Source organism: Pollicipes pollicipes, unplaced genomic scaffold, assembly GCF_011947565.3.
Source record: "Pollicipes pollicipes isolate AB1234 unplaced genomic scaffold, Ppol_2.1 Scaffold_6138;HRSCAF=7277_pilon_pilon_pilon, whole genome shotgun sequence".
NCBI lineage: Eukaryota > Metazoa > Arthropoda > Thecostraca > Pollicipedomorpha > Pollicipedidae > Pollicipes > Pollicipes pollicipes.
In genome coordinates this window covers 17241224-17268671 of record NW_023596818.1, presented here as the reverse complement: position 1 = coordinate 17268671, position 27448 = coordinate 17241224, and the positions used below count along the sequence as shown (strand labels likewise).

The 27448-nt window shown below is 48.9% G+C and overlaps 4 protein-coding genes across 8 annotated transcripts; 2 read left to right on the top strand and 2 right to left on the bottom strand.

The window, feature by feature from the left end:
- LOC119105384 (putative palmitoyltransferase ZDHHC24) lies at window positions 1-7928 on the top strand. Its single transcript, XM_037228851.1, has 6 exons — window positions 1-27; window positions 789-897; window positions 3554-3661; window positions 4077-4194; window positions 5495-5623; window positions 6800-7928. Exons 1-6 carry the CDS (start codon window positions 1-3, stop codon window positions 7173-7175), a joined length of 867 nt encoding a protein of 288 aa, XP_037084746.1. The 3' UTR covers window positions 7176-7928.
- LOC119105885 (oligoribonuclease, mitochondrial) lies at window positions 7810-18153 on the bottom strand. Of its 4 annotated transcripts, none has more exons than XM_037229443.1 (2): window positions 18066-18153; window positions 7810-8745 (listed from the first exon to the last, which is right to left on the bottom strand). In XM_037229443.1, the coding sequence occupies exons 1-2, from the start codon at window positions 18086-18088 to the stop codon at window positions 8067-8069; spliced, it is 702 nt and encodes a 233-aa protein (XP_037085338.1). In that variant the 5' UTR covers window positions 18089-18153; the 3' UTR covers window positions 7810-8066. The 4 variants fall into 4 exon arrangements, with proteins under 4 accessions (XP_037085338.1, XP_037085339.1, XP_037085340.1 ...); XM_037229444.1 differs by lacking the exon at window positions 18066-18153 and adding an exon at window positions 12459-12528; XM_037229445.1 differs by lacking the exon at window positions 18066-18153 and adding an exon at window positions 12375-12406.
- On the top strand, window positions 17166-24048 carry LOC119105886 (myosin-11-like). 2 transcript variants are annotated; one of them, XM_037229447.1, is made up of 4 exons: window positions 17166-17170; window positions 21869-22117; window positions 22990-23165; window positions 23848-24048. In XM_037229447.1, the coding sequence occupies exons 2-4, from the start codon at window positions 21880-21882 to the stop codon at window positions 24025-24027; spliced, it is 594 nt and encodes a 197-aa protein (XP_037085342.1). In that variant the 5' UTR covers window positions 17166-17170; window positions 21869-21879; the 3' UTR covers window positions 24028-24048. The 2 variants fall into 2 exon arrangements, with proteins under 2 accessions (XP_037085342.1, XP_037085341.1); XM_037229446.1 differs by lacking the exon at window positions 17166-17170 and adding an exon at window positions 17366-17388.
- Window positions 24049-24129: 81 nt separating this feature from the next.
- LOC119105884 (glutaredoxin-3) lies at window positions 24130-26708 on the bottom strand. Its single transcript, XM_037229441.1, has 2 exons — window positions 26679-26708; window positions 24130-25538 (listed from the first exon to the last, which is right to left on the bottom strand). Exon 2 carries the CDS (start codon window positions 25489-25491, stop codon window positions 24517-24519), a length of 975 nt encoding a protein of 324 aa, XP_037085336.1. The 5' UTR covers window positions 25492-25538; window positions 26679-26708; the 3' UTR covers window positions 24130-24516.
- Window positions 26709-27448: the final 740 nt, after the last annotated feature.

Genomic DNA, 27448 nt, shown 5'->3' with positions numbered 1-27448 from the left:
ATGATAGGTCACACCTGGGCTGCCCAGGTGGGTCCCATGTGTGTCCCAGCTAAGCCCCACAAGGACCCCACATGGGCTTTCATGTGGAATCCAGCTGGTTGCCCATGACATGCCCGCATGGGCCCGAGGTGGCAAACCCAGGCGGGCACTATTTGGTTGCCCATCTCGGACCCACCTAGGTCCCGGTTTTAAACGTTAGGTGGGTCCCATGTGTGCCCCAGTTAGGCCCCCATGGGCCCAACAAGGGTCACTCATATGGGACCTAGGTTTTTGCCCATGACATACCCGCATAGGACCAAAGTGGACCGCCCAGGTGGACCCCATATGACTGCCCAACTGGGACCCACACAGGTCCTAATTGGGCATGCTGGCTGAGATGAAATTCGATACAGCTCGCATCTAATTTGACGCCGGGTACGAACAATCCAGGATGAGTCCCGAAAGAGGGTCAGCGTGTGTAGAGCCTCTTGTCGAGAGGTCGAGAAAATGACGGCCTACAGTTTTGCTGCTTTCGGTAATGGCCTCCAAAACCCCGCATAGGCTTGTCAAGTACATCGTCATGTTCGTCATAAAATTTTATATAATCGGCTTGCTGTCAATAAATATATATCGCTAACGGGCTTTTCATTGTATGTGCGAACATTTTGATGCTCCGCTTGTCCCTCCCCCCCCCCCCTCCAGCGTTGCGCCCCCCCCCCCCCACCCCCCGTTTGCCCCCCGGCATCATGCGACTCGTCGCGCATTGTTGTGTCTCGGCAACAGTGACGTCACGCTGATGGTAAGCGAAGAAGAAGCGAGAATCCCCTCTTTACATCTCCTTGGCGCTCGCCGGACCCTGTCGCCTTGCCTGCACCGGTCTTGGGGCGGGAGAAGTGCTATGGCGGGAGCCTGGTTTAGGTTGGAGTGGGGGCTGCGGTGGAATCGGCGGTCTTTTTGCTATTGAAACGATTCCTTTGATTTATGGTTTGTGTCTTCAACAAATTTTTACCATGGGCCCGTTTTCGGCGCTATAAAAAGTAGGTGACCGTCACTGGGGGAATACCGTACGACATTTCGATCTTGAGTTGCCATGAGACCATCCCCATCTCGATGGCAGGAAAGGGCATTGTCGTGGTTCATGACACTGGGAATTCCATATGCCTTAATATGGGAAGGATTAGTGGTGCTGCCATCATACTACTCAAGCTTTTCACCAGTTATTTTTTTGCATGTCTTAATGGGGGGATATTTGGTTTTCATCATTTTGCTAAATTTCTCCAAGGTGATTCATATAGACACTGCTGTGAAACCGACCGTGCACGTCCGATGCGGCAATATGGTGGGTAAGTTCCATTTAAAGCGTTTTGGTAGGGATGCCAACCAGCTTTGCAGCCTTGTGGGTGTTGTTGGCGTAGGGCTCACACTGATTAAAACAATCTGAATCAATTCAATTATGCTTACAAACCATTTGATATCAACAACAGCAGATGCCCCAGACATTTTTAAATGCTTGAAACATGTTCCTCTAACTCTTATATGCCAGATTATGAAATAAATAGGATTTTCCTTACATCTCACCTGCCCAGCTTACATCAACTGACCCATTAATTTGTGGTGTGGGTGTCAACTGGTTATGCAAAGAGAGTGAGGGCTGCTGATTCTTCCAGCTGGTTGCATGATGATGTCACATCAGATGATGGTCAGCCTGTGGAGATAAGATAGGACTGGACGAGGTCGAGGGACCGTCCGGTCCCTCGATGACCCAACCAATGCACCAGACATGACCCAAACAATGGAGCTGGGTGGTACTGGACAGGTACAGACAGAACGTGCATATGGCCAGGGTGCTGGGTCATGTGGAGGGGGATGAAATGTGATGAGGTCAGCTGGACTATATGGGACCAGATGGGACAGTACAGGATTGGGTGGTGCAGGATGAAGCAGGATGAGACCTGATTGGGTCAGGTGCAGCCAGATGGGACCTGGGACCAGGTGAGACTGGACATAGCTCTATCGGGACTGGATAGAACCTGACACCTAGGGACATGATGGGGTGACAAGGGACGTGACTAGGATAAATGAAGCAGATGGTACTGGACCGGACAAAATGGGATCAAACGTGACAGAACGAAACAGAAGGGGACCATATGGGACAGAATGGGACCAGAAGAGGCCTGGGCAGGACTAAGCGAGGCCTGTTTGGGATCCAGATGAGACCAGGCGGGACCCGTTTGGTTTTGTCTGGTCTCATCCGGCCCTGTCTGGGCCCGTGTGATCGAGTCTGGTGTCATCTGGTCCCATCTAGCTTTATCGAGCCTCCTGTGGTCCCGCCCGGCCCTGTCTGGCTTGGTTTGGTTCCATTTGGTTCTGTCCAGTCCTCTCCTGACCTTTCTAGTCCCTTCCAGTCCCATTCAATTCCATTCAGTCTCATCATTCCCACCCAGTCCCTTTCATTTCCATCCAGTCTCATCCAGTCTCATCCGGTCCCATCCATCACCATGCAGTTTCGCCCAGTCCTGTCTCATCATGTCAGGTTGTGAGTGGCACCATACAGTTCCGTGCTGCTTCATCCGGTCCGAACCGGATCTTGCCTGCTACCGTCTGGGCTCATCATGTTCTAACCGTTCGGTCCAGCCGTAAGCGAACGGCACCGGTTCCCGTGCCATTCGGTCCAGTTCCCATCGGTCATGCTGGGTGGTATCCAATATCGACTGATCCCGCCCGGCTTGGCTTGGTCACTTCCGGGCCTCTTTTGGTCTCCGTTGGGCCTCATTGCGTCTCACCAGTATCTCTGATTCCGTGTGATCGCGTTCGGTTCCATTCAGCTCTCTCCAGTTTCGTTTGATCGCGGCTGGTTCCGTCTCGTGCAGTGCCGTCTCGGCAGTCCCGTGCTATCCTGTGCGGGACGATTGAAAGGATGGTGGCGTCGCCGTACACTCAGGTGGAAATGGCCTTAACTTTGCACAATAAGGTGACGGCTGTACCAAGGATTTATGCGTCGGTTGATACGAACTGGGTGGGGACGGGTGTGAGGTAAAACGCGCATGATTGCCATTACATGGCAGATGGAGCTAAATGAAGGTGCTAGACGTATTCATGACGTCTTGTACACCTGTTTGTACTAATATTGTATGGGTTTTGCGTTGCATATAGATGATTCATATAATGTTAGGAAGTGCGAGGCCTAGCCGGTGACACCGCATTGTGTACTCGGACAATATGTTAAATAGCCACTCACTGTGCTTGAAGTCTACCCCACATTGGTGCGCTGGACCTGGTAGATTTGTGCGCCAAACTCTAGCCAGGCCAAATTGTACTGAATTGTCGAATTATGGTTGTTTGCAACATTGTTTTCAGACTACTTCTGCCTGAAAGTACCTTAGCCGTATCATAAGGCCGTCAAACAATGGCTATCGATTCCCTGGAATTGGCGGCAACTGTGTACCAAACCAAGAACCTTCCTCGGAGTGACAGGGAATGCAAATGCTCCAAACAAACTTGGATGCCATTGTAAAGGGATGAGGTTAGATGATCTACCCTCATTGCCGGTGGACATATGTTGAACTCTTTCCAGGCGTGTCATTCTGCCCGTCCTGCCAAGTGATGCAGCCTGTCAGGTCTTACCACTGTAGCACGTGCAAGACATGCATAGAAAAGAGAGACCATCATTGCATCTTTACAGGTGAGGGGTGGTGCTTGATCTGATTTAAAGCATTCTACCAGGCATGTCATTTCAAGGAGCAGAAGCAAGTTAAAGATAATTTAGAATGTTTATGAATATTTGATAAGATGTAATCTTGGGTTAAAAGATATACATACAAGACGGGAAAAGCGCAAAACCAAACAAGCTGTGGAGAGCTGTATTAGGTGCCTGTACTAGCATGCTACGAATCAAACGTGCAGCCTGGGCGATGGGGGATCGCGCGCCACACCCCTTCCGCGCATGGCCCCGTGTTTTCATGTGGCCCTTGCGGGTTGCTCGGTGTCCCGAGACTCCATGCCGCCCTCGCAGGGTGCTCGGTCGAGTATGGGCCGCCGCGGGGTGGTGCGCATGTGATCTCCTGCGCCCCTGTGACGGACACCCCCCGCTTCTGCAGGGTGCTGCGTCGGTCTGCGGAATCACCGTTACTTCGTGAGCGGGGTGCTGGCGGTGTTCGTCGGGGCCCTCTACGGACTGGTGTACGAGTGGTCCATGGTGGTGGCTGCTGCTGGCGGGTCAGTACCTCTGCTCCAGTTTGACTTGGTTGATGTCGAGGCTGGCTGCATTGGCGCCGCCAGCCCTGATTTGGCCTAGCAGTGGCTGGCTTTGTTCACTTCATTTGTGTTTGGCCCAACTCCTGTCGCATTCAAAGACAGTGAATGATAGGGGATCTTTCACGGTTTAACCGTCACAACTTCGTTATTTATGTGTGTTTCTGTCGCGATATGCGAGCATTAGCTAAACGCTATTCCGCGCGATTGGTAGATTCTGGCCCCTTGGTTTGAAGGCATGCTCTTGAAACGGTTGGACTCGGGTCGCTGAAATTTATACTTTACTTTAAGATTTTTATGCCTGTCGCGTCCAGGCTTCTAGACGCGACAGCGTGCGTGCGCTGGTGCGCACGCATGGTCCCAAGCTCCGATATTGATAGCAACCTCCAGTGAAAGTTAGCAATCATGCCAAGGTCGTGATCTCCCCGGAATAGCAGGCCCTTTATGTGTTTACTGGACAAACTGATGCTTCTCGTGAATAAGACTGTCGCAACATGAGCATTGTTATTGTCATGTATTGAAAGTCGCGAAGCGGAAACGCTTCTAAAGCTTGAAAAAGCAGCATGAAGGCAGTGCGCAACGTATTACGGGTCGTTAGTGCAGGAATATCAGGGATGCATCTGGATATCTAGATGCAAATCTTTAAATTTCTGATAATTTTGCACAAAGATCATGAAAGATGACGAGAAGCTTACCGAAAACTTATTTCGATTGTTGGATCAAGGCCCTATGTTGTGAGCACGATTTCATCCCAAAGACGCGTCAGTTCATGAGAAAGCACTGTGACAGCGTTTTCTTTGCAATTCGTTTGCAGTATTTGAGTCGAACGGTATACCATTGCAATACATAGTAAAACTATGGTTGATGTGTAATGCTTTCAATTGGGGAAAATACCGAAGCATTTTTGGTGGGAGAAATATTGCCTGTCTGTGGTAAGAGAGAATGATACCCGATAACAATGTACCGATTGTGTGACGCCTCAGTTGGTTTTATTGCTTGTGTTCCCCAAATCCTGGATGATGTTTGGTTCACCGAACATGCCACAACGCTTTTTCTCGGGCACCCTTATTCCACAGTACCTGACATCGAATTTCGAATGGTTCCCTAGCCCCGTAGATAAGTGCTTTTTAGCCGACGTTTTTTCGCCTGTACGAATACCACTGCCGAATTGTGATGTTGATATAAGTCGAATACTGCGTTCGCTTGCGCCTGGCCGGGCAAAACCGGCGTGGTCTGACCGGTGGCCGCTGTGTTGGACCGCCAGGTACTCGCTCTGGCTGCCGGTGCAGCTGCTGGCCCCGCACCTGGTGCTGCCGTTCGGCGTGCTCGATCTCTGGGGCTTCGTGGCCTGCGCCCATCACATGCTCGGCACCGCCGTCCTGGTCAACGCCGGGTAAGCCCAGCTGCGTCACGTGACCATACGCCGACTGGTGGGGTTCTGCAATCAGTGTCTGCACGCCCGCACCGACGGCGCTGGTGTTGGATTACTAGCGATTTCTCAACAAGAGGGTGAACTCTTTAAAAAAATTGTACACTTAAAACAGATAAGCATCTGCATGCTGTCTCTCCGTGCAGCCTAACTTTTCCAGCAGTATTGGGACATCATGCAGTTAGGATTTATGAGGTACATGTCCCTCGTTGGTGAACGTTGAAATCTAAAATTTGAGCATGCAAAAACTGAACAGCGTAGGTTGGCCCCGAGTTCAGATCTCGGCCACCTGATGTAGCGAAACGAGAATAATAAAATTTGCGGGGGAAAACGGACAATCATCTAGGTGAATGTGAGTTCATTTGTGCGGATGGTCACTAACCCTCGTGCACAACGGACATGGATTGACGCAGTCTAGAACATTCTTTAAGGCTTTATGTTAGATGACAGCGGCGAGAGAAGACGGGAGACGTGAACCGAATTTGGGGCCCGCCAACGAATCTCAAAACTGTCATGTCCGGTGATTCTCCAGCAACTGCCTGGGTAGTGATTGTAGTTACCTTTTCCGAAACCGGCCTCGAAGACCGGACACTAGTTTAAACCGAGATAGGTCGGCTGTGAGAGAAAGGAAGTCACGGAAACTGCACAGGTGTCTAGCCCTGTTTACTGTGGCCAATACCCTCCCTAAATATTTGTTTTGTGCCATATTTTGCTCGCAATTGCAAGAACCAAAATAACTGTAAGCTCATCGTTGTTTTGGGTCAAAATTGGCAGCCGATTGACCATGTTGCCGTGGCCGCATGTGTGTTGCAGCAAGAGATCATCACTGACGGTCAAATTGTCTTGCAAGGTGGACTTTCTGCCGGATATGTATCTGCCTCAGTGCTGGTTCGACGAACATCATTTCAGTGTAGTATCTATCAAGTTCCGACCTTCGTGAGAAGTATTATAGTGGCTTTTTGAAACAGCTGTATGTTGGTGTTGTATCGCCCGTGGTGCACTGTGTCAAGACGAAAAATAGATCATTGCTTAACCTCGCAGGTCCTTTCTAGGTGCATATCGCGTAACATCCTTCGTGCGGTTCCAGGTCAATTCCGGCCAGACGAGTGGCAAATGATGGTAGTGTTCCTTGCTCCGCAGAGTTATCCTTTACACGCAGCTGTCCGCGCTGCTCCGGGGCCAGACGCAGTACGAGCGCAAGCACCGGCTGCGGGAGTTTGACCGGGGCTGGCAACAGAACGTGCGGTCCGTGCTGGGCCACCGCTGGCTTTTGGCCCTGCTCTGGCCGCTCGCCCAGTCGTCGCTCCCACCCGACGGCGCGGACACCGAAGATGGCGACACCAGTGCGAGTCAGCCGGCTGCTGGCGACGCGGCCGTCCCCGACGCTGACGTACCGCCTGCAGTACCGTCTGCACGCGGAGAGGCAGTCCCGGCCAGCCTGTGCGGGCCGGCAAGGGCCGAGAGTTTGGATTCTGCGCGACAGGGTTTGACGAGAAGAGGTGCCAAACCTTTTTAAGCTGTAGGTAGAAGACGAGAGCCGCACTACTTTCCGTTCAAAATACTCGAGCACGAGATGGATGCCCGCGCTTGCGCAAGCGCAGTCGGGCGGACACCGAGTCAGAAGTGAGCTTACGCGCCCTTTGCGTCGTTGGTTTCCACGCAACACCAAAGCGGTCCTGGGTGTGTCCAAACAGGCAGAGGCTCTCTGTCTCTAGCTTCCTGCTCCCCGGTGGTCGCATATGCCAGTGTGTCGCGTGCTCTTTTTTAACTGTACGTGTGCTATGCGTTCCGTTTTAACTAGATAACTCGCTGGGAGGCACGTGAATGGTGCAACGAAAACTGCGATCTCGTTGCAGGGATCGCGGTAGTTTTCATGCCCGACGTAGTTACATGGTCATGTTCTTTATCGTAAGTGCAATGGTCCATTATTGTTTGAATTGCCAGGGACACGTGGGTAGTATGTACCCTCGTCGCTCATGTACTTAGTGGTGTGCTTTGCAACACACTGCCTATTTTATCGCCAGGGAAACGTTTCTGCGATCGAGCTTGTAAACAACTGCGGCTGTGTCGAGATTGCATTCTCAGTCACCTGGAGAAGCCGCGCGCGACTCTCATGTGGTTTACCCACACGTTCTCCGTCACACCGCAAATTGTCTCCACTCATCTTATTGGTCTCATGGGTCAGTCGGTCAGTATCACGGTAATTGCACAGCTGGCAGCATATGGTGGTAAAGGAGGTAGTGACAAACAGAATAAATGGTGACGTTGACGTGTGTGACAAAAACTTCCTGTTTGAAAGCGCTGATGACGTAGGACTTCTAGCGTTGAGTGCGTGGAACCCGTGTTGACGACTATCACATCGAACGCCGAATAATGGCTCCGTGGCGGCGCCGGAGGAGTGCAGCACCTACGCCTCCGTTTTGATGAAGCGGTCCCGATATAGGCGCAATTCGGCGATGCTTTCACCGATGTCCTCGAGCGCGCGGTGGGCGCACAGTTTGCCGCGGCCGGCCTCGTACACGTCCGGTCGCCAGCGGCGCGCCAGCTCCTTCAGAGACGAAACGTCCACGATGCGATAGTGTAGGTGGGCGAGCAGGCGCGGCATGTACCGCATCAGGAAGACGCGGTCCATGTGCACGCTGCTGCCGGCCAGCGGACACTGGCCGGCCGGCGTCAGGCGGCGCACGTACTCGAGCAGGCGCTGCTCGGCCGTCGCCAGGTCCACAGTGCTGCGCCGTACGGCCTCAGTCAGTCCCGAGCGACCGTGGTGCTCGCGGCACCACTCGTCCATGGCGGCCAGCGCCGAGTCGGGCTGGTGCACGACCAGCTGCAGGCCCGGCTCCAGCGGCTGCAGCCGGCCGTCGGTGACGACGCACGCCGCCTCCAGGATCTGGTCCCGCTCCGGGTCCAGCCCGGTCATCTCCAGGTCGATCCAGACCAGCCGGTCCGATATCGCGCCGGCCATGGCGCAGCAGCGGCGCGGCGACAGCAGGCTCGCTGAGCCGCGCAGCAGGCGGGCCGCGGCGGACGGAAACAGGCTGCCGATGATGATCACAGCAGGGCGGCCGACCAGGCCTCGTGCGCACCTAACACAGGACAGCATGATCAGCAGGATGACAGGGATTCACCGTGACTACCAGTGGCATTTAAACGGCGCGGGAAATCATGATGGCTTTCATGATGCATCACGGCAAGACAAATGCAACAGGACATGAATTGCGATCAATGCATAACGACAACCAATAAAAATAGCGGTATCATCACAAAAGAACGGTCGGAAGGCACAAGTTACTGCACCTTCGAATTCAATATCCCGTATGTCAAAAAAATTGAGAGCCAGTGGTCACACTGTTAGGGCATTGCAAATTCCAACACGAACAAATTGGAGGACGTAAAATGATCGGCAACTAGTTCCGTCAGCATGGCTATGTCTGTCTGGTACGGAGGTGCAGCTTCACACATATTGCTTGTTGCGAGAACGAAGTCTGAAAAGAATTACGGGGCTCGATGCATTTGCCTGGACCGGGAGCCGCAACTGACACACAAGCGGCACTGGTGGCTTCCGCCGGAAAGGCCCGGCGCCGCCGTGAGACCCGCACATCTCGGCTGACCGGGGTCGGGCCGGAGCCGAACTCGGTCATAAGCCAGCAGGCAGGCATGACACAAAGAATATCATAAGAAGTTGCTTGCGTGAGATTGCGTCGGACAAGGTAGTATCTTATCAGTTGTTCCAGGCCTACTTCAAAAGATTGGTCCCGCAAAGAGTAAAACGATCCTTACAATGAGCCAAAATATTTTTAATTTTATTTTCCTTAATGTTTTAGGGATGGCTTTCGGTTTAATGTACCTGCTAAGCATGGCTTGTTGACCCTGAACCCATCACCCAAGTCGTACCGTTCGGTTCAATAGACAATTTTGCCACCACTCTTTCGCCAGGCAGTGACGCAAAGGGTTTTACGTGCCGCACCATGATGCGGTACGGCAGCCCAAGGGTGGGGTTGAACCCCTCGTTGGCCAGCTGCCAGCTGACTTTTCCGTTTCAGTCGGGTCGAACAATGCGCCAGCGCTAGGACTCTTACCCAGTCCCTCCGAGTTTACGGGCCAGCATCCTTCCCTCCGATCACGGAGACGGATCAGTTTCATAGAAAAACTAAAGCGACACACCGAACTCTATAAAAGTCACAAATAATTGCGACCAATTGGCCCGAAACAGCACACAAAAACGCCACGATAATAGCAGTATCAACACGTGATACTCAACTCCCATCGGGCTGACGTGCCTGCTGCCACTTTTCCAGATTCCGAAAACCCGCCCCACCAGATAGTCCAAGCGTGGAAGTCCGCGTCGCCCCATGCGCGTTCTTGAAAAAGAGCAAGACAAGGCCTGTAAACCTGATCTTTCCTACAGATGCAAGCTAAGGTGTAGCAAAAAAAACCCACTTTTGGTGGAATATTAAGTTATACACACACTTGACGTTTAAAGCATGTATAAAGGTAACCCAATGTGACATCCCCATTTACATGTCATCAACACACTGTCAAGGCACATTGCTCTTGGACTGGTCACGGCCTTTTAGCTGCCAATTGCAGCTCGTGGTTACCATCCATACATTAGTCTGTTGTCTTCTTTTTTGTGTTGTAGCCCATGCCAAATGGCCACCCATCTCAAGTAATGCATTACAATAGATAGCATTCATTGCCTGGTATAAAACTTCATCTGACAAGTGTGTGTGACAATTAGTCTTATGCAGGAATTTTGTGGGAGACAGAAGCTGCTGGTGAATTCAAAAGGAATAGTATCATTTCTTTTTTCATGTAAGCAAGAAATGCTTCAAACTACAGGCTTTTCCACATCGAGGTTATGAATCTGACACAGACATTAAGTTATGTGCATGAGTTTTCAACTACCATGTTTTGCTTGATCTTCTTTAGGCATGATCATAAGAATAGCTTTCAAAAACAGGGTTTTGTGCCCATGCTTCATTTATATCTTGTTTGGCTAGTGACTCTTGCCAAATCTCTTTGCACACTGCAAATCCAGACTAAACACAGAGTTTTGTACCAATGCTTGCAAGATACCTTGTTTGACCAGTGCCGCCTAGCACAATGAAGGTCATTTATTGTGAGCATAAGAGTGCACAACTTCCATTTTTATCCCTGCTTACCAAATGACAAAACATCAATAAACACTCCTCAGTCCTTCTAAAACCTAATGAACTGGGAAAGATGAGTGCAGCTAAACAATGATGAAATAAACAACTTAACTTGCTCCCAGCATCAAATGCAACCTTAACATGCATTAACTAGTTCCATATTGAGGTTGACTTTGAGCTGGCATTCATGAAAGGCTGACCCATGATTCAGCACACTTTGATGTAACCTCTGTAGTTACTTCATTATTGCATCCCAGCATCATTGAAATATGGTGAAAAGCTTGGTATCCCATCCCATTGCTACATTCCACCCTACCAGGTGCCAGCAGTTAACAGTTGATCAGATTAGGCCATCAGTCCACTAAGCCACCAATTTGTGAATGATCAATAAATTGCAAATTAGCCTATTCACACCAGCATAGTTTGTTTGCACTGCCACTTAGAAAACAATCATATCTTCTTCACACAAGCTGTGAGCAAAGAAGGTTGACATAAGTTCCTTACATTACAAAAGAGCATCACACATAAATCATTTTCTCTAAGGTAGCAAATATAAAAAATAATCATAAAATAGGGAAAAAGACCAGAATCCAACCTAACCCAGCCCAGCCCAGCCTGGCCTGGCCCAGCCCAGTCTGACCATACCAGTGTCACCTGACAAACCTCTTCCACCTGATGCGCTGTGCTGCAACTGATGTCCTATTAATGTCTGTGTGATCAGGGTGGCATACCAACATTTGACTGACCTCTGCCATTGTGATTATGATTATTATATTTTTAAGGTAAGATGATAAGATGTCTGTGGAATTTTCCAGTTCTATGATTACTTATGGTGTCTTATATCTTAAAAACATCGATCTGTGAATAATTCAAAATTGCAGTGTCAGGCACCAATGCATACCATGACTGAGAGCCCCGTAACTAAAAATGATATTGTATCCTTAGCATACCAGGTGGTGCTGATTTACCACATTATTAAGCAGGTGCTGCTGCATATTAAGACCAAATTTGATGGTTCAGAGTTAAGCATAAGACTTTGTGCAAAAATATATCCACTTTGCATAGGTGTGTAGCCAGAATTTTCCTCACAGGGTAGTACATATCAATTTTAAGAGACACCACAAATTTTGAGCAGCATTCTGTGAAATCTATCAATATCTGGCATAAACATCTTGACTCAGGAGGTGGGGCAAGACCCTATTGCCACCCCTTGCTACATCACTGATTTTGTACATAAAACCTTAAAAATACCCCTATCAATGTCAGATGGTGCTGCCTCCCCCTCTCCATCCATAAATTGCTGGCAAGTAGCCTTACCACTATCCACACCCAAGGCATCACCTAGATACCACATTAGGAAAACAAAACAGATCAATGCTAAGATACCACATCCGACAGTACTCGTGACAAAGCGAGTATTGCATTCATAATTCATACGACGTAATACCTTTGCTTTTTCCTAGAAAATCCACACCGGGATAGCCAGAAATGCATATGATACGCACACCCACATGGCTCATTCACACCAGAAACATTACGAGCTGTGCCAACGCCCTGCTTACACAAAGCCCGGCTTGAACAGTGAACCGCAACTTCCTGCATGTCCCCTTACGCAATATGCATCGAAGCGTCAGGCGCGTACCCACCCAGGTATGCAATCTAGTCCTGTTTCAGAGACTAGTGATAAGGGGCTATATCACCCCCGGCGTGCCTTTCGCCACCCGCGCACGCCAGCTGCCTACAAACTGTAATAAGCGGGTGAGGCGTCAGCTGGCCTGGTAGCAAACTTGTTAGGTAGATACGCTGGGCGAAGGGCCGTGTGTCAGTGTAACAAACTGCCAGCTAGCCACAAAGGAATAAAGACACTAAGGTACGAAACTAACGTTGTACTACGTTTGAGCGCGCGCCCGGGTAGCCGGTTGGATACCCTCCGCTCGGGTGGCGGTCAATTTGACCCCCTGATATCTCAACAACTAAGAAGGCTAGTAACCCCATATTCACAGGGTGTGTTGGCGTGTGCGTGGACTCACTAAAGTCACATTGTGAGGTTCCTAGGTTTTGACCTGCGGGTCAAATAAGGTTAAACAATGTCAAACTCCAAGCTGGTCTCCAAACTGTCCCAGAACCTAGATACCCGTTTTAGGCAAAAGTTCACGTGCTCATTTAAGGTCAGTGAGCTTGTTTGACCTTTCGAAGGTCATGGTGACCAGAATCACAGAATACTGCTTTGAGTTTTACATTTGAATAAGTGATAAACATTAAGCTGGGCAGTATGTTCCCAGGAACGGAATCTTGACCAAGCTCATTTTACGCCAGCGACCTATTGGGACCTTAAAGAAGTCCATGGAAGATGTCTAATGCGGTTCCTGTTATCAATCATTTCGGAACGAGCACCAAAAAATGTCTCATACGGCAAGCCAAAGAGTAATAAAACACGTTGGTTTTCACCTTAGTCTGACTCATACCTGACCCTAGGTCAATAGAGTTTGGTCATACCACTGTTGTGTTGCCTAAGAAAGTATCTCACAGATGTAAGGCTTCGTCTAACACCCCGGTGTTCCATCAGATTGCACGCTTCCCTAGAAATTGGCCTCGCCGAATCCATGGCCTGACTTTGACTTGTTGTAGGTTAACGACCTTACAATGTACATCTAATCTTTTCATACCGCACGATCCGCTATTCAATTGCCTAAAGTCGTGCAAAATTAGACACGGCTACACCGTGCCGTTCGGAAACCATTCCGGAAAAACCCTCTTGGGGGTCATTCCATCCCCCACCCCAGCGCGTATCAACCCACGTTCGGCCAAGCGTCCGAGACAATCGCGCCCGGGTGGGGAAGTTGGCCTCCATCCGAGACCTCCCACTTCCAGACGCCATTCAAGAAAAAGAAAAATACCGTTTAGACAGTTTCGTCAAACCATGAATAATGCACGCCAAAGTTTTCACATTAGGTCAAATCTGACGTCATAAGCGCCCACAAAAGATAAAAAACGGTCGTTCCGATAGGCGCAGTTAAAACCTACGTTAAAAGCCAAGGCGGGTATTGAGGGCACACAAATACGCGTTAAGCCTGTGGAAGTCCATTCTGGTCATTTCTGTCGTCAACATAGGTCCGGTAAGATCGGGTTACCGTTGAAAATTGGTCAACCAATAACCCATAGAAGCGATACTTTCTTTACAATGCGCTTCTGATCGAGTATATTTTATTAGGTGTGGCTGTGGAAGAGCAGTATTCCATACACAAAAACACAATTTTATTCAATCTAAAGGCCGTAGAAGTAAAAGTATTCAAGATCACCTACGTGCTGTTAACATTATACCCAAACCCTTCAAGGCTTGCCCATGTATGTGTAACAAATTGAGAGTAGATATATTGGTACATGAAATTAGACGTCATCAACTTCACAAACAAGACAACGAGGTGGTTTCACGCGTCGCATTTATTCGTTGATCTAGTCCCTCCGCTACCAGCAACATAGGTCATCGACCTTGGATGACCTCATATGACCTTGCGCGTCCCTCCACGATCTATTACACACACACACACACACACACACACACACACACACACACACGCACGCACGCACGCACGCACGCACGCACGCACGCACGCACGCACGCACGCACGCACGCACGCACGCACGCACGCACGCACGCACGCACGCATATATATACATATCACCTCAACATGCATTCAACTAATATCGCACGTATCAAGTGAAGCATTCGATTTCTGTGCGCAAAAGTGTCTTTATTAATACAGCCAATGGAGTTCAGCAAGTGTTTTGCAGAACATATCCAAGATACAGGACTTGCCCTGGGCCTAAGTCACGTGCTCTGTGGTCATATAATCGTACAACTTTGAATTATGACCGAACAATGGCCAAGTTTACCTGACTTCAGGTAAGCGACCCGGCATTTTCCGAAAAAACTGAAATGTATAATTTGTAGGTAGTGTCATGTCCTACTACGATAAACACCTTGGACACTGACATAAGACCTAAAAAAGTTAAGCGTAGTTAAAAATTTTTAGAGGTTGACATCTTTGGCCCGACCTATGTCGCTGACCTTGGCAGCTCAAAGCTTTACACTTGCACACAGGGTGTCAAACTGATAGATAAACGGCTGTAGAAAATTTCGGGTCATTTGCGAGCACATCATTGCGAGCATTTTTCTTTGATCTGTGCTCGGAAGACCGTGGGGGGGGGGGAGAAGTCAACTCCCCCTCCCCGCCGGGTGCGGGTAAACTGCTTTCTCTTCGGTGTAACCAGGGACATCGTTTCACAAAATTAGTTGGGGGAGGGCCAGATGAGTATTGTAGCAGAGGCCCCAACTAGCCAAAGTATTGGGGGGGGGGGGGGCAAGTAAATGCTGAGGGCTCACGTAGGAATACAAATCGACATCCATGACCAGCCCGGCACATATTGGGCAAGACCAGGGGGAGGGGGGTCACTAAGTGTGTTGGGTCGGGGGGGGGCGAGTGTTCAGGAACTGATCCTCGTGAACAAAATGGGGCCTCCTCACAAGGAGCTTCCAGGGCCGTGTCAAATTCAGGGGAAGGGGCACCCAGGACGTGCACCCTCTTGTCCAACTGGTATATGCATCTGGTATTCTAAAATTTCAGCAATCGACTTGCAAGAGCCCACATTACAATCACGGTTGCGCACAAAAGAAATGCAAGCACACATTACGCCTCCCCCCCCCCCCCCTCTTACAATTACCCCGTAGTCACCTCCTCTTTCGCCGTAGCCGAAAGAGACCACGATACAAAGCGCCACGATTCATGGGCACACAAGCATTTCACTGGATCACGCATGACCGGAGTCGTCAGATTTCTAAACATCTGTTGTTGTCGGTCGGTGGGTCTTGGCCATCCAATGCCTGTCATTAAATAACCATACAAGTCAAGAGTCAAAAAGTGAGCGCACAAAGACGCGGCAATACAGGATGCAGAGCTCCCCCCCCCCCCCCCCATTTTCCCTGTTTACCGATAATTGGACGTTTCACCTCTTATGTATGATCGGCTTGCTATATCCGATTTGAGATAACACCATTGGTGACGTCAGTTTTTCTGGTTGTAAACTAACCATTTCGCTTGGTGATTCAGCTCGTGATCAAGGTGTGCATTTTGGTGATAGAAGTGGCCACCCTGGTTGCCCAATTAATTTTATCCCATTTTGAACGTTTTAATGAACGTGCAATTGCCGGTTGCATCAAATTTCGTTTATTTAAATACGTGAATCGCATTTGTTTCAGTTGCAATACCCCTTTCGTCATCTCAAACCTCAATATCAACCCTCGTCCTGATAAGGTGCGTGGAGGGGTCAATGCGACCTCTCTGAGGTTTCGTATGGTATCTCTCCGGAATTCTGACATCACGCCCACATTTTCTGTAGCATATGGGGCATTCACTGGTTTTGTTTTAACACCTAAAAATGTGTTCGTAGCCTGTCTGGTTTCAAAGCAACGCTAGTTTCTTTATGAACACTCCACTTGACGGGCGGCGGCCGACGATGCCGTGGGCCGCGCGCGTCGGGCCAACATTGACTCATCCAAAAACTTGTACCAACCGCGAGATTTCGTCGGGATCAATCCAATGGTGTTCCCGCTCAGCTCCATCTTTATTAAATTGAAACACCGGGGGTCGCATCGACCATCAACCCCCTCTCCCTATCAGTCTGCTCCATGAAAAAAATGCGAATCAAGGGCGAGCATCAAAACTTCGGTTCCTTGGGGACTCCAAGCGTTGCGACCCCTTTTCCAGAGCTGAGTAAGTATTGTAAGAATAAAATATGACGTAGTTTTCTTCCTAAATAATTTCAGCTCGTATCTTTTGAAGTCATCCAGGCGACGCAAAATTGTATGTGACGTCACTTACCACGAATATTTTCGCGCTACAAATGCATCTCTGAGTGGAGCATGTGTGCGCCATAACTGAATTTAACAAGTTTCCTTGCATGGATACTATATCAAAGCGCAGAGTACCATAGGGGTTTACCAACTTTATTCAAATGTTCCGGATATGGACTAAAATGTACTGAGTTTTAACTGCACCTCCCTGAACGTACAACGTTAATTTTACGCGAAATGTCAAGAGTTGCACCTGCCTACGCGATATAAAGTCCCTGCAGTAATTTGCGATTTTTACAGCACGTATACGAAAATGTTCTTGGAAGGGTTAACAGCAATGCCTGCATGTAAATAACACAATTTCTACCAGCAATAGCAGAATCATCAGCATCTCCAGATCGGGGTATTCTTCTTCGAGATTTCTCGTGCAGATTTTCCGTGGTTGGTTTTGGTTTAAGGCGAACGTTCCTTAGGAAACCCGCCACCTGAGAGGAATGGCAAATCGTAGTAAGTAGATTGACACCTTTGAAATGTTTGTTTCATCCCTGCTATTGGCAGTGATATCCGCGGCGGTCCTGCTGACCTATAAGAGTTGATGGGCCGTCCATAAAATACGCCGGGCATATTGGCCATTTTTCAGCCCCATCCCCCGGTTACGCACCGGTTATTCTGGGCGAAAAGGCCTCCTCTGGTTACGGTTTGCGAAGCGGAACGCCACAAAAAAGGTAACGTCCGTTTGGGCACTAATTGAGCAAGAGATGCGAAGCACAGATGGGTTAGTTGGTTGTCACGAAAGGAAACCTACGGCATCCCGCGCAGGGTAACGCCACCTAATCGCTTAAAAGAGGGCTCCAATACCCCCCCCCCCCCACACACACACACTCACCCACGCAAAGAAGAGTGGGCCAAATCCGGGCGGCGGCTGGTTGGAATATTTTACGGTTCGGTTTTGACGTGTTATGCTTGAACTAATTTTTGCCGAGCTACGCCCCTGATCCCGCATTACAGTCCAAGACGTTCAAAATAAACTTACATGATTTTCAACCACGTTGCACTTCCCAACTCTCCTCCCTTGCTGTGTTTCGTTTCGGTCGCACTCCACCAGTCCCCCCCCCCCCCATCCCGCCCCAAGCGAAACGTAAAAGATGGACGGCGGCGAGGGTCAGGGGCGTGGCTGTGGGAGCGATGCCCCTCCCCATGATCCAAGAAGGTTACACCATAAATGCCGGAAATTTCGAAAAATTTCGGTCCAAATTCGCACGGTTTCGGATACAATTTTACCTTGGGGCCCAGCTGAGGAAACTTGGCTCCGTGCCTTGCCACGGTCCGCATTCTCATCTACGATGTCATTTGAGGGCGAAACGGGCTAAAGGTGTTCATAAAGTGAAGAAAATGCACTCACAATGGTTGTGTAGTCCATAGCATGACGTTTTCTAGAAAAGATTGCAATAACAATGTGCGAAAACGGGACCGACCACTGCTGGGAAAGTGCCAACTGCACAGTCGCTATCCGCGTATCGGGAATCAAGGATGAGGAAAATAAAAACGTGTGCTTAAGGTTACGCCTTTCAAATCACTCGTTTCGTCACTGAGGAGTAAACAAGTGCCTTATCTGAACTAATAAGAGCTAGCACCCCACATAGATGATACCGTTTCCATGGTCCTGTATTCTTGAAAAAAGGACAGAGAGTCAGGAAAATATGTGAGAAACTCCCCCACCCCATCAATCACAGCCGTGAAGTTACACTGGAGTTATGTAACAGACCAACGGAGGTTGGAGTCGCAGGGAACGTTTCCACGAGATCGACAATCCGCAAAATAGCCGTTGGCCTCCGAACGAGCAAAATTGTTCAAGGTGATGCATAGACCGCTAGTCGGTCAACAGCTCCGGGACCGTAATGGAACGACATACGTCTTCCGCGATTCCGGGAGAAATAGTAGATCTTTCTGTCCCCTGTCTTGTCTAGAAGGTAGATCTCTTGCAATGGTAGGCACCAGGTGTGTCACTTTCTGGAATCGGTTGGGGGCTGAGCCAATTAAGTTGGCCTAACCTGCCCTAATTCCTGATTTATCTCCAGATTTCGGTCACCTTGAGTTTTGAGTTCCAGATTTCTAAACAATAGAACAAAATTGCAAAAAAAGCAATGGATTTAAAAAATTGCCGGTTCCAAAATTATTTCGATGTTGAGCAATTACTTCCTATTTGAAGCCGATGTGATGGTGATGATAGCGATGGAGCATGATGATGATAATATTGATCATGATGCGTCTAGGTATTTAGTGTACCAGTAGTTTATATGCTTGCTGCATTTCGTTGGCCCATTATGGCATGTTTGCTCATGTGCATTGGAGAGAGGATGGAGGGCTGCATGAAGTCAGGGGGCATTTTGGAGACCAATCTGGAGTTTGACTTTGTTTTATCTTATTGAACCCGAAGGTCATGATCAAGTACTCTCACGTTTTGGCACAAGCGAGTTGATATACCTGCCAACCCACAGCATGAATTTGGTGTCTCTAGTTCTGTTTGCTATTGAGATCTCAGGGAGTTAAATTGCCCTCCCCCACCCCACCCCTCCCGAGCGACAGGCATTCAACCGGCCGGCCAGGCGGGTGTTAAGGCTTCAGACCCAGAAATAATTTGTCATCTGTTAAGAACTGTGCCCATTGGCAATCTTACTGTTGGTATCTGTATCATACTGGAAAACGAAATCGCAGATTTTCCAAGAAAAGCTTCCTGGGGGTATAACAGTGCGGACACCCCGAGCGAGACCAGAGCAACGATGTGAGCCAGCTGCACAGACGGCCGCACGGCGCTCAGGATGTCAAAATAGGGAACATATCTGTCTGGCTGGATACCGATAGCGTGAGGTATTCTTCATTTCACTAATTCAACTAAATGTTTGTAACCCTGTCATAAATAGTTTTGAATCTCTTGCAGCACTGATGGTATGCGAGTTGCAAATAGAATATAAACGCTGTTCGGAATATACCCGAGCATTTAGTAAAGCACAGGGTGTCCTGAAATCGCCATGGAGGTAGGCCGTCCAGGAAGTGGTGGAATAAGCGTGTGTAAAATAGAATGCAAGATCCAGATTCGCAGGGATTTGATTGATTCTGTTTTAGCGGTTTAATGGTTTGCCTTTATCTTATTTAACCCCACCAGTTGAAGGACTGACTTGCGTGGAACTTTAATTTTGGCCCAACTTTGCCCACATACGCTTATTTGCGATAATCGCATAAAACATGCGTAATTTAGCGGAATCGGTTCGATAGCGCTGGGCCTAATAGACTTAAAATGCCCTCGTTGTGGATTGTTTTTCATGTCGTCCACTTTATCTCCCGGTCCGGAAAAATATGTGGTTTTAATGTAATAATTTATTATAATATAATAATATAATGTATTATAATATAAAAATAATTTTTAGCATAGTGTTTTCGGCAGTACGGGAGGTCGAAATTGGATATAAAGGAATAGTTAACCCATCAATGTTTATTTTGCCACGCTGTTTCCTTTGATCACTGTATGTTTTTAATTGTTCGCGAGACTGTTTTAGGCTGGTAGGTGTTCAGGTACAGTTGAGAGAGTTCCAGATTCTTCAACTATTACTGATTCAACGCCTCTTCGTGTGAAGATAACCCCATGAAACGTGGTGCAGGCCAAGGAAATGTGACCATAATCCTGCACGTAACTGAATGATGGCGGCACAGATTCTGGAACAATTAAGGCCTTATTCAAGAGCAAGGGTAACTACGAAACAACACGGATACCACAAGATGGGGAAACAAAAAGTAAAAAAAGTATTTGATCTACGAACACACCGCGAGCCTCTACCCACAAGCAAGCAAATAGGCTACTGTATCTTTGAAGACGAACTATCTATCGAGGATCTGAAAATCCCTGATTATAACGAATGATCAGAGGCCATTGTCATGCAAATTGACACTTCTACCCTCTGAGGACAGAAATGAGACCCCAGGGAATGTGAGAATAGCGGACTGCAATTAGCAGCAGCATTTTTCAGAAGTGTTCCTGACCGATAGGTTTTGACATGTCTGAGGACAAGCGCCCACACGCGTAACTTGGTGTACTTTTGGGGACGTAGCAGCATCCCCAACATGAAATTGTGCATCCTCCATTCATGATGGGGCACCCCCAAAGATTAGCCTGCTCCAAGTACCTTTTCGCTAGGTACCCTCCAAGTACTTCCTACATCTAGGACACCGAAGCATATCAAAACTGATCTGCGTCATCCCTCAGTGCTGATCAGTTTTAGTCACATAATTAATTGTGAATGTAATTGAAGTGTGAGACTGAGAAAACACTCACCGTGGACTACTTGTGGCCTTGAAGTTGGATAAACTTAGGATGCTCATACTCGGGAGATGGTGGCGGGAAGTTGGATACAAATTTGGGAAAAGTTTCGGTTAGGGTACGGGTATTGGTGGGACGTCCACAAAATGTCGGGTAGATGCTGCAAGAAACACTGACAAATGTTTCCCTCCGTGCTTATTTTAGTCAGTACGAGCTTTCAGCTTGCAACTTATGCAATCATTGACGCAAAAGAGCAGGTCTCAGACTACATATTTCGGGGCTTTTTAGTGCTTTAGAGCTGAACACTGAAAAAAAAGAAGAACGTGAGCATCAGACAGCGAATAATGTAACGAGTCAACTGCGAATAGCTGCCCCACCCAGTGAGCTTTTAGCCCAGTCATGGATGCTTGTCACTTTCTGAAACCATATTTCGCAGACTGTGGTTGCACTTGACGTAAAATCTGGTACAAGAAATAAAAAATGCTCGTGCCGAGAAGCAAGTATTTAAAATGGAGGACAACTGTGCCATTCGGGACCCTATGTACAACCAAAGATTGTCTTCGAACCTCTAAGCCTCCTTTGGGGGCGGAGCCAAAGTGGCGCACAGAGCAATAAGGAATGGCACAGTACCAACCGAAATTTGAAGGCATCGTGTTCCAGTAGTTGTAAACCCACTTGAAGGGTCAGTCTGGAAAGTATATAGGCTAATTTACCACCCCGATCGTTTTACAAGCATGCCAATCAAAAGCGGAGTGAGAAGCCGCAGAAGACCGGAGTTGACCCAATGCTCTTATTGTGGTTTCTTGTCCACCTCAGTGCTTTCATTCTGCTTTACTAGGTAGCTTGACAGCGTCATCGATCAGTAGCCACGATCGGCCAATTGTTGCTCACAGGTTCACGCGCGATGAGCGAGTTCGGCCCGAACGTGAGCCGTCTTCAGACGAGCGTGCAGGGGCTGCAAGAGGAGGCAGAGACCTACCAGCGGGCGGCCGGCGAGCTGCAGCAGCGACGCGACACGCTCCAGCGGCAGGTGGACGACGCCGACCAGGATCTGGTGCAGCGTCGCGCCGCCATCACCCAATTTCAGTTTAAACTGAAGAGTCAGGGCTTGCTGGTGGAGGACTGCGAGAGACGCGCTAAAGGTGGGACAATGGTGCGTGGGCGGAATCACGAAGTTGTGGAAGACGCATCGTGCATCATCACTACCCTGTCGGCATGACCGTGACAGAGTGGCTGGTGTTGTTTGCGACATACGATTACCGGTGACTGGTCACGCCGTCATTGTTGGGGCTTTACGACGCACTCAGCCCATGAGGTTATGCGGCGTTGCCTGCCTGTGATCCTGACAGAAAGGGCGGGTACCGCAGGGATTCAATCCTCGAACCTTTAGTGTTCCAGACGCGCAGCTTATCCATTACATTACCTGTATCCCACTCTGGTCAGTCGGCTAATTACATAGTGATAAGAACTGAGTGAGAGGCCACTCTTCTTTTCACTATTTCACGTTATTTTGACCGGCTGTTTTTGCCAAAAGCAAAAATCGGTAACATACCGCACGTAAGATTAACGTCACCTTCTCTCATGCAAATGGTGCATGTCCATTTTCCTATCGTCAATAACAATACCGATAATAACAAAAGAGAAATGTTAACTCTTGAAGCACCACTTACACAAGTAAGCAGGCAACTCAAGTACAGCAAGCCAGAATAACTCCCATTCTGCGTACTTTGTTACCAGCCCGTAAGCAGTGCATACAATACGCCTAACCATCTTAACCAGCCGGGGAGAAAATGTGATGTGCACGTCTAGGTTTTGATTTACACCCCTCTGTTGGGTGATATCCGCTCAGACAGCGTGTCCCTATTTTCAGTCGGTTTCAGTCACTATCGCAAGAATTTTGACGTCCATTGGCAACCGTTCATCGCCCGCTAGTAAGAAAATGTCGTGCAAGTAGTTCACAACAGATGTCCTCCCCGACCAGATTGCCCCATTGTCCTGGCACGGCTACCGGCAGAGGCGGAGCAGGAGAACGACTCGGTGCGGGCCGAGCTCACCAAGATCAGGGAGGCCATCGCAGCCGAGAAGCGGAACCGACTGGAGCGCCTGGACAGCATAGACGGCCGCGTACAGAGCCTCGTGCGGCAGTTTCGGGACGCGGCCGCGCTGACCCACGATGACCCTGGTCGTCAGGTACGTCCAAAGGCACCAGACCGCTAGCACTGACTAGACATTGGCATTGTCAGCCGTTTACTGCCAGAAGGGCGGCTTCGGCGCCGCAGACCGACCCCTGGATGGACGCGTTCACTTCCCGATCGTGGAGCACATGCTCCAATGCACATCCGCTGGATGGGGCCCTCAACTCCCCCCCCCCCCCCCCCCCTCCCTCTTAACGCTCATGCCCGTCTGATCGGCCCGGGAACTCTAGAAATACTCTGCCAGAACCACGAACAGAACAGGGCCAATAACTGAACAGCCCTACACACGCATTTTAAGCTTCTAGTTTCATCGATGCGCGGAGCCATCGCGCAAGCGCTTGCTTTTAGTTATTTCGCGCGCAATCACCTTACAAATATATGAGAGATAAAGCAAAACTGTAATCGGGGTTAACTCACAAGAGTCGCAAAGATTAACCCTACCTTAAACTCATTGCTTAATATAAAGCAAAGGTTTACTTTAAAGCACGGAAACTGAGCTACATGACGTATTTTCACGTATTCTTGTGCCGGATTTGCGTGAAGATTGTGAGGAGAAATGGTCTGAAAGCCTGTAGTTTCCTGTGAGGCTGTTTGTAAAAATTGCTTTAAACATACGCGTTTATGCATACTTAAGCGTCCATACATGCGGCGCCTCACTGGCCGAGAATTGTTGACAGGATGACCAAACGGAGTCGGCGCGTCGCCGGGTCGGGGAGCTGCGCCAGACGGTGGACCAGCTGGCTTCACAGTTGGAAGCCGACCAGCAGAGCCATGTGGTGCAGCCCGAGGTCAAAACTGCCACGCTGATCGAAGCCCAGGAAGTTGTAGATGGCCTCAAAGAACAGCTGGGTCTGTAGTGACTGACCACCCACCCCTCGCCGGCCAAGTCTGGTGCAGAGGAAGCGCCCAAAGCAACGAATTCCGTGTGGTGCAAGTTACATATGTTCCGCTCCGTGAAACGGCTGATACTGCAATACTCCCGGTAACGATGTTTTTTTTACTCAGCGACGGCAATCTTATGTTGACAGCAGTGATGCCGTGAGACAACAGTGATGTCTCTCCGTGTGCGATCGCAAACCTCCGCTCAGAGATCACTGGAATGGAGCCGCTTGTGTTACATTCCTGCATTCCAGTGTAGGTATATATTTCGGGCATTTGTTTCGACGTTCATAACTGGTTTGAATACACGTTTCCCTTTATCGAAACCCTCCGCCAAGCTCCATTTATCACCAAGATCCAACGAGACCGGTAAACCCGAAGCCTAGAACCCAGGACATTGCCTTAGGCAATCCAAGCACATGCGGAAGCGAAAAGGAATTTGACCATTGTGGCAACGGACTAAGTGCTCACGCCTTCAACGCCGCATCCAATTCTCCACTTTCCACCAGTTCTTTGACGATGTCTAGCCCACCAACAAGCTCGCCCTTAACCCAGAGCTGCGGGTAGGTGGGGAAGTCAGCAAATCTTTTCAGCTCTTGTCGCACCTCCTCGTCCGAAAGGATATCAAACGTGCTGTACTCCACGCCCACTGAATTCAGAATGTCCACCAGCTGACGGGAAAAACCGCACCGCGGTTGCTCCCGCGAGCCTTTCATAAACAGCTGTACAGGCGCACCGGTGGTCAGCGCGCGCAGCCGCTCGTCCATCTCCTGTTGCGACTTCTTGCAGGGAAGCGTGGAAGCTAGCTCTCCGCTCGCCACCAACTCCTTGATTATGTCTAGGCCGCCCACCAGCTCACCACCTACATACACCTGCGGATATGTTGGCCAGTCGGAGAAGGTCTTCAGGCCCTGGCGCACCTCCTCGTCCGACAGGATGTTGAAGCTAGAAAAGCGTACGCCGTGGCTGTTGAAGATCTCGATCATCTGCTTACTGAAGCCACATTTCGGCTCGTTGGGGGTGCCCTTCATGAATAACATGCACGGCGCCTGGTTTACGAGCCGTTTCAGGCGGGCATTGAGGTCCTCCTCAGGACGTGCTGGTGGTGGCGGCACTTCGCCGTGTTGCGCACGTGTTTGCACCTTCTTGGTAAGTTCAGCCGCCTTGGCGCCGTCGACGCGATCCACGGCCTTGCCTCCACTGAAGATGATAAATGTGGGCACTGCTGAAATAGCATGTTTTAGGGCCAGCTCTGGCATGTCCTCAGCCTCCACAGAGATGAACTTGACATGGGCCAGTTGAGGGTCGCTTAACAGCTCATCCAGCACCTCATTCATTTGCTGACACTGTGGCGCCCAGTGGGCTGAGAAGTGTGCCACTGTCAGCTGGCCCTGACAGGCTTCTGGAAATGCATCTGCTGATGAGATCTTGGTCACAGGCATTGTGAGGTTGGCAATGTAATGCTGCAACCTGGTACATCTGCAGTAATCTGAAAAAGATGCCAACAATGACCATCCCTTTAGTACAAGTAGACATCTGGTACCTGCTGGGGCAGCTTCTGCCTCACCATATAAGAACCTTGGTGTAATCAACATGATGAAATGATAGAATGAGATGAGAAAGAAGCCTTAATATTTAAGCAGCTACACAATTTGTCTCCACATGTTCTTGCAGGTTGCATCATTATTACAATCTATTCATTTCCTGAAAAATGCATCAGTGGTCAACACCTTTCCAGGTGTATAAACACACTACCAGTACATATTAGGTATGTATGGAGTACAGTATATATCATGACTTCATACACATTGAGAAGCTCCCAAATACCAATATCTTCAGATTTAAACATCCAACCGAGTGCTGCATGGATAAAGTGCCTTTTGGAAGCCAAAAGTTAGTTTCTGATACAAGTTTAGCATTTACATGGCATTTGTATCCATGTTCACACTTGTGTGTAAGCCCCCATGGCACAACCCATCCTCTAGAAAAAGCAAACAGGGAGTAAGAAAACATTATCAGTCCACCATATGTGGTGAAACTAGATCCACCATTTTTTTTTAATTTTGTATTTTTATTTGTACAAGGAAAACATCACATCACCAAAATGCCTTCCGTGACCCATATCTCCGTCTCCAGGATTATACCTGTGAAATCTTGCAATACATGGCCTCATTTTGGAAAGAGACCCCTGATACACTCTGAAGCAGATCTGTGTCAGTCTTAACTGGCCTTAGCTTATACTTGAGAATGACATCACAGGCTGACAGAAGACAAGCAAGCAAGAAACCGTAGAAATTGGGCTCGGCACAAAAGCTGCAACCGGCTGCAAGATGGTTACACCTATTTCTTCCACAGGCTACCAAACGAAATGAGGCAACAACTACATGGCTGCAGAACTATGAGTAAGACAAGACACATGGCGTACAACAGCGGTGCAGCAGAACAGGACGATTTTCTGAAACAATACTGTAAACTTAACTACCAAGATATTTTCCATGTGTCAAAAACGTGGATTTAAATCATATGATTTTCATGAAAACTGCAAGCTATGCCACGTCAAGGATATTGTTTCAGATGATCATGCTCTCCATACCACAATTCCTATAATATACTGTCATGTACAACATACCCGTAACGCCGGCGCCCAACAGCGTCCCGTCTTCGCTCACTGTCGGTGTTGTCGATAAATGCGGCGCATCATCTCAAGGAAGTGTGGCTAGGGCATAACCATGCCAGCTGTTGATGACGTCACTAGCAGACTAACTTTGTTTCCTTGAAAGTGAAAATGTTTCATCTGCTAAAGAAGGCTTTATTTGTGCTGACTTGCTTTTGTTGTGGTACTTGAGGAACTGATACGGTAGCTTTTATTGCTTTGTTATTATCCGGAAATTACTCTTTTTTTGCCTCCAATTTTATTTTTCCTGCTGTTGTGCCGGAAGTAGCTTGTCCACATCGACATTGAAAATATACGTGACCCAGACCCAATGTGGGGCCCCAACGATCAAGTCTGCCAAAATAGGTTAAAAAATGGGGCCCTCGAGAAGGTTGTAGAATCCTCCGCAAGTAACAGGGCATAGGAAGAGCCCTTGACCGATGTGTAGGGCCCAGGATCATACCGCGAGTGCGTCAGCAGATCAACCGAAACCAACGTGAAGGACCCCTGAGCAACCCAGAGTACCCGGCAGTTTAACACATGGGACTTCGGCTAGAGCGTATAGAGCCTTTCGGGCAAATGGGAAAAATCTGTAGAAGGCTCTTGATAGACAAGAATGCCGCGACATGCCAGCAGAAAGGGGCCCGGCTGCGCGGGGCTCTCTGAGCAAATATAAAGAAATCAAGGGCAAAGTGGAAAGCTCATTATTGATCGTATTTGATTTGCAAGTGGACATATAGGGTGAC

Excerpts from the sequence above, each read along its gene's own strand:
- LOC119105384 (XM_037228851.1), top strand. The coding sequence starts at position 1 with ATGATAGGTCACACCTGGGCTGCCCAG. Across the intron at positions 28-788 it reads GTCACACCTGGGCTGCCCAG|AAGAAGCGAGAATCCCCTCT; the intron begins GTGGGTCCCATG and ends TGGTAAGCGAAG. Across the intron at positions 898-3,553 it reads ATGGCGGGAGCCTGGTTTAG|GCGTGTCATTCTGCCCGTCC; the intron begins GTTGGAGTGGGG and ends AACTCTTTCCAG.
- LOC119105885 (XM_037229442.1), bottom strand. The coding sequence starts at position 12,306 with ATGCATTTCTGGCTATCCCGGTGTGGATTTTCTAGGAAAAAGCAAAG. Across the intron at positions 8,746-12,259 it reads TTTTCTAGGAAAAAGCAAAG|GTGCGCACGAGGCCTGGTCG; the intron begins GTATTACGTCGT and ends GTCCTGTGTTAG.
- LOC119105886 (XM_037229447.1), top strand. The coding sequence starts at position 21,880 with ATGAGCGAGTTCGGCCCGAACGTGAGCCGTCTTCAGACGAGCGTGCAG. Across the intron at positions 22,118-22,989 it reads CTGCGAGAGACGCGCTAAAG|AGGCGGAGCAGGAGAACGAC; the intron begins GTGGGACAATGG and ends GGCTACCGGCAG. Across the intron at positions 23,166-23,847 it reads ACGATGACCCTGGTCGTCAG|GATGACCAAACGGAGTCGGC; the intron begins GTACGTCCAAAG and ends AATTGTTGACAG.
- LOC119105884 (XM_037229441.1), bottom strand. The coding sequence starts at position 25,491 with ATGCCTGTGACCAAGATCTCATCAGCAGATGCATTTCCAGAAGCCTGT.